At 32.1% G+C, this 8917-nt stretch overlaps 1 protein-coding gene across 1 annotated transcript; it reads right to left on the minus strand.

Annotated features, from left to right (window-relative positions):
* Window positions 1–786: 786 nt before the first annotated feature.
* LOC114757527 (disease resistance-like protein DSC1) lies at window positions 787–1659 on the minus strand. The gene is made up of 2 exons (XM_028946607.1): window positions 1616–1659; window positions 787–1519 (listed from the first exon to the last, which is right to left on the minus strand). Exons 1-2 carry the CDS (start codon window positions 1657–1659, stop codon window positions 787–789), a joined length of 777 nt encoding a protein of 258 aa, XP_028802440.1.
* Between the last annotated feature and the right edge of the window lie 7258 nt (window positions 1660–8917).

An 8917-nucleotide genomic window follows, 5' to 3' on the forward strand; every position in this document is an offset into this window, starting at 1 on the left:
AAAACTTCAACCCTCAATGTTCTTCCTTGTGAATCTTCAAGCTCCAAGACTATCACTTCAACTTCAAAAGTAGCCTAAATATAAAATACATTCATTTGAAAAAGATGCAAAGTAAGACTACTTCAATATTAATGTTGTAGGCAAACAAAATATGTGGTAGCAAAACTTAGTGTCTCATTTTGCATAACTCTATAAATATCATTGAAATCCCACAATCTACTCCACTCTTCTGGCCTGGAAGGAAATTTATGCCAAACAATTTCTTTTCCCATTTCTCGCAACAGACTATGCATTTGTATCTTTTGATTTACAATAGTCACAAGTGATTTTTCAATTAAAAGTGGTATCCTCACTTGACTAAGATTTTTCAATTAAAAGTGGTATCCTCACTTGACTAAGGGCAAATATCTTATAATGACGATATACATGACCACCTAAAATTCCTTCTACATATATATATATTTATATATTTTTTTTTTTGCTACAAGAGAAAGGGCTAGGCCCAACTAAAAACTAGAATTAATCAAAAGGGGATTCAAATCCCATACTCTCTGCAGCCACAAGGTTACTAAGCCACCGCGGACAAGAACTCAATAGAGAAGAATTATTGAGACCTTCCTTTGCAAGAGCGTCTGCCACTTGATTTTGTTCCCTGGGAATGTGCTGAATCTCCACTTGCCAATGAAACGTCAAAAGGTCGTGTATTTGCATTAGGAGGATGCTGTATAGTGAGTTGACCTCCTTCTACATATTTAATATCCTTCCCCATGAAAAAGCATGCAATGTCTAAAACGTTTCCTTAGCAATGAAGTCCAGTTCAAGAAAACTGCTTCTGAGGACTTTCATTATCATTAAGCTAGCGACCTTTTTGAATTCAACCAATGCTGTACTCCATTCGGAGGCCCTTCTATTATATAAGAATGAGCCCAATTTTACAGTTACTAATGGAAGACCACTAACATATTTGAGTACACTATCGATATGCTCCTCATAATCTCTTATAGGAAAATCACATTTGAAAACTTTCCGACAAAATAATTGAACAGCTTCATGTCCAGTCAATAATTTAACCCTATAAATATCATGCATCTTAAAAACCTTAAGGATTCCTTCATCTCTGGTTGTTAAGATGATTCTACTTCCTCCACCTAACAAGCTATCATCTATAGTCTGGATTAATGGTTGTAGCTTTTGGTAAATGTCAACTCCATCAAGAACTATGAGAATACTCTTGCCTTCTGTGTTCATGTCAAATTCAGATACATTGAGTAGGAAATGAGAAGCATCAAAACGGTGAGAGATCCTATCATACAAAACTGTGGCAAGAGTTGTCTTCCCTATCCCACCCATTCCACAAATGGCCACAACTCGAACTGCATCTTTTGTATTAAGGTCTAGAAGCTCTTCTACTTCTTTCACTCGAGATTCCATTCCTACTAGGTCTAAATCAACATACACCAATTGACAGATCTTTTTCGAGACCACTCTGACAAAGTCATCAATAACTTCTGGGCATGGGCTGCAGTAAGAACAAAAACATAAGTAAAAAATTAATCACTAATTGGGTGACTAAATTGAAAGAGTAAAGCTAAAAACCATGACTAATTTTACTCACTTGCATGGTACTAGCCAACTAGAGAGATTGGCTGCTCGTTCCATGGCATACCTCAAATCATGTACCTTGAGTAAAATTTGTTATGAACCTTCGTTCATGTTCACTAAAAGCTTTTTTGAAAGAATTACTCTGGTTTTGTACATCGGATGAATTGACATCATAGACAACTAGGAAAACAGTATATCGCAGTTCCGGAATGCACGCAGCAATCTCAAACAGTTCCTCGAGGCACCATACACAAGAAGCATAGGTTTTGAAGAAGACAACAATGGAAATGTTGGTTTTGTCGAATTGGTTTAGCAAAGTGATGTGGGAGAAAGATGGAATCACCTGGCTCAAGCTTCTTATCGTCCCAAAAGGTATTTAAATTGTCACTTTCAAGAGCAGCCCAAAGATCGACCTTGATGATGATGATGATCCACAAATGACACTCTTCATGTGTTTATACTTTTCAGTCTTGATGATCGGCTGCCTTTTTTAATGAGAAAGCTGGATAGAATGGGGTCGATGTTGCTTGCTAAGCTTTGGGAGATCTTCTGATGGCTCCGCAGATGGCAAAACCCAATAGATAAGAACCTTCAAACGAATAGAAGCAGAGAGAGCTGTTAAGGTGGAATGTTTTGGGAGCTTGCCTTGAAAGAGATACGAACAAGGTTTTGAAGGGCCGACCATTAAAAAGTAATGGATGTGGTTTAAATAAACGGATGTCGTATCTTCGCATTATTTTAAAACTTTTTATCGGTAGTTTTGCACTCAAGTGAAAGCACATTTATGATTCATGAGTAGACTCTTAATCTTTTTTAAAATGGAAGTCAAAATGATATCAAAAGAGGATAAGCTTACATAATCCCTTCATAATATGAACAAACATACACTAAAAAAAAAAACAGCTTATTACTGATGAAAAATTATTGTATCGCTAATTTCCGATGAATTATCAACAAAAATTCTGTTACTAAATTTAGCAATGGATTTTCTGTTCATCACTAAATTCTGTCACTAATCCGTCAAAAATTCAATCAGTAAATATTTAATGACTGAATTAGCAATGGAATTTTTTCCTTCGAAAATTTCTGTGGCTAATTCCGTCACTAATTTTAATTATAAATTTTTAATGATGGAATTAGTAACAAAAATTTTGTTGCTAATTTACATCACTGAGTTGTTTGTCATGCAAGTTTTTATTACTGATTTTCCCGCTAAGTCTATTCTATCGTAATTCTGTCACTAGCCTGTCACTAATTTTAAATTTTATTATTTTATATTATAATCTTACAACAATTTATATAATAACATAATTAAAAATATAATGATTTAAGTATATTTTTAATTACAAAATAAATTAATATATTTGTGGAATTGGTGTTAATAGAGGTATCATCATCATTAAATGCATACAGAGAATAGGAAGACAATTTCTTAGAAAACTTGTTTATATTTCATTAAAATCAATTCCTCTTGATTATTAATAATAATTAAAAATATAATAAGAATATCAATAACTTTCTTATACAAACTTATATAAGAAAGAAATATTTTTATCATATGTATAATATATTGAAAGACGTAATATATGGTAGAAATTCAAAATTAAAAAATGAATTTATATGAACACATCAATTTATGATTATAAATCAAACTAATATTGAAGTGAATTTTGAATTTCAATCATTAAACAATGAAAATTAATCGTGATAAATTCATAACTATGATATAAATTGATTTTAATTTGGTTTTCAATGCAAAAAAATAGTATATACAAAGAATTTTACGAAAATGAATTATATAGGATACATATGTAAGTAGAAGAATGTTGTTTATCATAATCTATTCAAATAATTTAATTTTTTAAAGAATAATTTGTTTGATTTTATTATAGTAGCTATTTTTTGAATAACAAGATTTTTTTTTCTAATTATAAATGGTTTTCATCAAATATATAAAACACATATAGATAATATAATATAATGTAATATAATATATAGAAGTAAAGTATATACCTTATCAATATTAATTAAAAATAAATTTAAAAAACGCATTTATGAAAAAATTATTTATGATTTAAAATTCAAAATTCATGTAATTGGAAATTAAAATTATACTAAAAATATTTTTAAAAAAATAATTTTTTTAAAAATAAAGCATTATAAAATAAATAGTAAAAAATATTTAAAATTATTTTGTCATGAAAATAGTTATGATTAAAATTATCATATAGTTTATTTCTAGTTTTTAATAATAAGGTTCACTGCAACTCAACTGGTAAAGCCAAACGTAAGCACAGACAAGGTCTCGGATTTGAGCCATGGATAAATCACTCTGAGGAGGAATTATGTGGTGAAGATATGTGGTGGCACATGGTGGCATGTGAGAGGGCGACACATGGAGGTGGTCGGCAGTCATCACCGGCAATGAGGTGGCAATTAGTGGAGGCACTACATGGTATTTTAATTTATTTTTTCAAAAATTGTATTAGCAACAGAAAAATTCCATCGTTATTCTGTTACTAATCTGTTGCTAATTCTATTCCTAAATAAAAATTCTGTCACTAAATTACGTCACTAATCACATGTTTTTTTAGTGATAATTAGTACTAATGAAATAAAAAAGGGAATAAGGCGTCAAAGAAGAGAAAAAATTAGAAAATTAAGTGCGCTTTGATTTGTTCTATTCAAGAGAGATGGTTTCTATCTTAAGAACCCTTTTTCCACTTCTAGAAATGCGCAAAAACCTCAACGGTCTTAAAAAAAACCCACTTTAATCTAAGCAAGCTCAATCCAGTTAGGTTGAGAAAAATTTGCCCAAAGCAAGCTAAGACAAGACCAGACCAAACCAAACTAGCCTCATCAGGGTAGATTGGACAGGGGACCGAGTCCTCATACCAATTGTTCTAGTTTAGTTTGGCTTGAGTTTACTTTTTTTTTTTTTTTCATTTTCAACTATTATTTATGTAACTTTAATTTTTTTAATTCTTATATATAAGCTTTTTGCCAATTCAAATAACGGACATTTATCTCTTTATTTTCTAAGTAATGAGCATGTATATGTATTTTCTTCACTGTAAATCCTAAATTGATGAGGATTAAAAAAAAATCAAACATAACATTATAAAGAAATTGAACTGAAAGGGAATGATCAAATTTGATGAAGCTTGGATCAAAACAACTGCTGACTTTTATTTTCAATAATTATTTTCTTAATTGATTAGTACTTTCTACCTTCATTGATTGTTTTCTTGATTGATTAATACTTGTGTTTTATCTCTGTGTAGTCTATATAGATAACAAGAAAACTTCCGGTGTTGATCTTAGTCTTCTCCTTTTATTGATATGAATTTTACATTGTCTTCATTAGGATTATTATTAGGTTGAAATCTTGTCTCCATTAAGGGGAAGAAAATCAAACTAAGGTCCTACATTGCCTGAACTAATTAGGCAGTCTGCTGGTGAATCAAATCTAGTCTAATCCAACCTTGGGTAAATACTGGATTAGATTAGACCTCGAGTTTTCTTGTTCAACTCAAGGTCTTCACCAGAACAAACCTCAAAGTTAATAGCTAACCCTGCCTGATTTGTTCCACAAGCACAAGCTTTAGAGACAGTTTCCTACACTACAAACTTTCAGCCGCGACTTTTATACTTTCAGTGGTGACTTTTTGTCGCCGCTGAAAGTTAATTTTTTTGTAGTGCTAGAAGTTTCCATGTTAACAAGACTTTTTTTTTTGCCCCAATTATTTATTATTTTATTGGCCCTTGTTTATTTCTTTCTTGGATAGTGTTCGAGTGGTACAAAAAGATCATTTGGACAGATTCAGCAGAAACACTGAAACACCTCAGGAATAATTTTAAAAAATAGTCAAAATGTAACTTTATGAAGACCCATGCGTGCATGGTGGCACATATTTAATTATTTAACAGGATTGATAGAGCCGGGGTATCAATTGTTAAGAATCTAACCTACTACTTATAATTATTTTTGAAGACACTAAATGTTAAGATTATGTCAAATGAGAATTGATTGTTTTGGAAATTAAATCCTGGTTGATTGAGATCATTGCCTTCCATTGCGGAATCAAGGAACAACCAATAATGGATGATGACAAAGAGAAATATTTAGTCGGTGGAACGTTAAGCCAAACTAAAAAGGAGTTTAATTGCTCTAAGACGCGTGTGGAAAATTAAGTGAGACAAGATTTGCAAAATCTAGGAAGCGCCTTTTTAATGTCCAAATATTTCATGTGCTATAAAAAGGATGAAATTTGAATTCTGAACGTACAAGTAGAGAAGAACAGATTACAAGGTGTTATTTAAACTTAAACCAATACTATTTTACAGTTATAAACTGTCAAATAAGTGATCATATATTTGACAGTTTTTACGAAGTAACCAACAATTAATTGACTAATATTTTTCGCTTTTTACTAACTAATCGTAGGGTATTCACGTATATCCTTTTTTTTTTAAAAAAAAAGGGACAACTCTGGCATTAAAAATATAAATATATAATAAACTAAAATCTAATTCTTATCAAAACTCAAATTAACCAAAATCCAGACATACAACAAAATGGGTAATTATGGGTACGGTTAATATTAGAAAAATGGGCAAGAAATTAATAAAATGGATTAAAAAATGGAAACTTGGGAATGGCTTTTTGTGAACAAAAGCCGATGGAGGAAACTTTGCCCCACGTCAATTGCTCTTCTGCAACTTTGCTGTTTGGTGCCCATTTCAGGCATACAACTGCAATATTTATTTTGGTGTTGAAAATAGTGTAGTGTTGTGTTATGTCAAATAAAGGCCAACGTTGCCTTTGTGAGAAGTGGACCAAGAGTGTATAAGATAACATATGATTATAAAAGAGTAAATAACGGGCTTAGAGCCAGTTCCACATCCCGCCCATAACAATGGGCTAGGAGGGAAACACGGTTGAAACTGCGGAGTGAGCACCTTTTACAGTTTTTATGAAAAACCAAAATATATTTGTAGTACAAATAAGGAAAAATGACAAATAAAGACTCCTAAATTATGAAAATTACAAGGAGGTCACCTAAATAAGTAAAATTATCATGAAGGACCCGGCCTCATATTGTAAATGTGAAATATTGGCAAAATGTTTTAAATGCCCCTTAGCCAAGTTGTGATTTGGTCCACTGAAGTTATCATTCACTAAAGTGAATTTATTATTTCTCATAGTCAACTTGTCATTTGGCAAATATGAAATCTTGACAAAATGTTTGAAATGCCCTTTAGTCAAGTTGTGATTTGGTCTACTGAAATTGTCATTCGCTAAAGGGAATTTGTTATTTCCCATAGTTAACTTGTTATTTGGCATACCTTCAGCCAAGTTCTGATTTGGTCTACTGAAGTTGTCATTCGCTAAAATGAACTTGTTATTTTCTATAGTCAACGTGTCGTTTAGCTTAGGGGTATTTTGGACATTTTACCAAGATTTCATATTTGCAATATGGAACTGGGTCTGTCATGGTGATTTTGCTTATTCAGGTGATCTCCTTATAATTTTGATAATTCAGGGGTCTTTATTTGTCATTTTTCCTATAAATAATATTTAAGTTAACCAAAAAAAAAAGTTAACCTTCAAACCTTATTTTTTTAAAACTAGGTTTAAAGTTGGATTGTCAGAACATGCTTGTAAAAGAGTGCTCCCACAATTTCCATCTGCAAATACCTTTTAGGCTTGCTCTTTCGTCTTTTAAAAATTTCTGAGCTTAGGATTTATTTAATCTTCTGCAGTGCTGCTGCTTCCCGAATTATAGAGAAATTGCGGAATATCTTTTAAATACAACTTGAACCATCTGATTTTTAATGTTGCTGCCGACAATTGGACATACACATGCGTAAATTCATAATGTTTATATATGTGTTTGTATATATAAATACAGCGTCCTCAAAAGTTGGTGTTGCTGCGCGAGTCTTTGATGGTACCAAACGCTGAGGATCTCATAAAACTTAAAATACTATTCAGCTTTAGATATCCATTTGAGCGCCTTTTTCAACTGTTCTGCTGGTTGCTTAAATGAGAGAAGATTCACGTGGTGGAAATATCAAAGATTTTTAAAATATTTTCTTCAGCTCACACAATCGGAGAAAGCATATTTTTACTTTGATGTCTGTATATGGTAGAAGAGGGCGGGGTTGGGGGGGGGGGGGATTGGTCACTGATAAACAGGGATTTTTTTAAAAAAAAGTGAGAATAGTTTGAAAAACGTTTAAAGATTGTACCTAAGATTTCTATATTACACTTGATAATAAAATAAGTTTGGAAAATAATGAATGGCAGTTCATGAATGTGCACAGCAATATGAGGGCACCGGGATGGGGGTGTCAGCTGTGCCCTCCTAACTGTGCGCCCAGCTGTGCTTTATCTTTGGGATCCTTTTCAAATGTTTTTTTTTTTTTGGTCGTGTCTTTGTGCTGTATGCATGAGTGTTCCAGATATCGAAAGAATTTGTCATCGGTTGTTCAGGTTAATAAAATCTAATCTTTCATTTCTTTATCAACCACACTCTAGTTTATATATGGAATATTAAATATAAACAAATTATAGAAACGAAATATGAGGGGAGTTGAGGAAGTAAGAGAGAGAAGAGAGAGAGAGAGAGAGGGATAACAGAAAAATGATAACCAAATAATGATACGACATTTGTGAGTATTAAATAATAGTACATAGCTTCTGTGTTCAAGAAAAATGACTACTGAGTACTTTCACCAAGCTCCTCAAGCTTGGAAAAGTTCAGACAATGAGCAAACTGGGAAAAGCAAGCCAAATTTAGAATCTCTAAGGAGCGTAGAGAAAACAACATGTTGGGAATACTGACAAGATTGGTGCAATTTCTCAAGTTAAAGAATTTGAGCCTTGAGAGACAAATTCTGTCAGTAAATGAATCAAGCTGTGATAACTGAACACATCCTTCAAGGTTTAGCCTCTTAGGCCGTGGAAGTCCATTTAAATTTGGCCCTTTGGTTAGATTTTTGGAGCCACTAAGATCGATGTTTGACAGACAATATAAAAGCTGTGGATAAAGAGACAAAATCCGTAGGTTAAAAGGGCGCGCGTTGCACAATTAATATTACCTTTTGAAATTTCCAGGGCTGGGTAGCCGTTAGTACTAGTAAAGTGGAGAAATGTAATTGAAAATGATGTAAGAAGGCTAAAAAATTCACAAACAAACAATTAGCACAAATATATACGTACATGAATAAAAATAGAAATATATAACTTATTAATATATATATATATAAGAAACCATATATATATTTTTCATTTCGTTAGTTGATATAA

The sequence above is a fragment of the Neltuma alba genome, unplaced genomic scaffold (genome assembly GCF_004799145.2).
Source record: "Neltuma alba isolate B1F8T4 unplaced genomic scaffold, ASM479914v2 tig00010608_pilon, whole genome shotgun sequence".
Taxonomy (NCBI): domain Eukaryota; kingdom Viridiplantae; phylum Streptophyta; class Magnoliopsida; order Fabales; family Fabaceae; genus Neltuma; species Neltuma alba.

Coding starts and splice junctions, on each gene's coding strand:
- LOC114757527 (XM_028946607.1), bottom strand. CDS start 1,659: ATGGAACGAGCAGCCAATCTCTCTAGTTGGCTAGTACCATGCAA. Junction 1,520..1,615: donor AGTTGGCTAGTACCATGCAA/GTGAGTAAAATT, acceptor TTCTTACTGCAG/CCCATGCCCAGAAGTTATTG.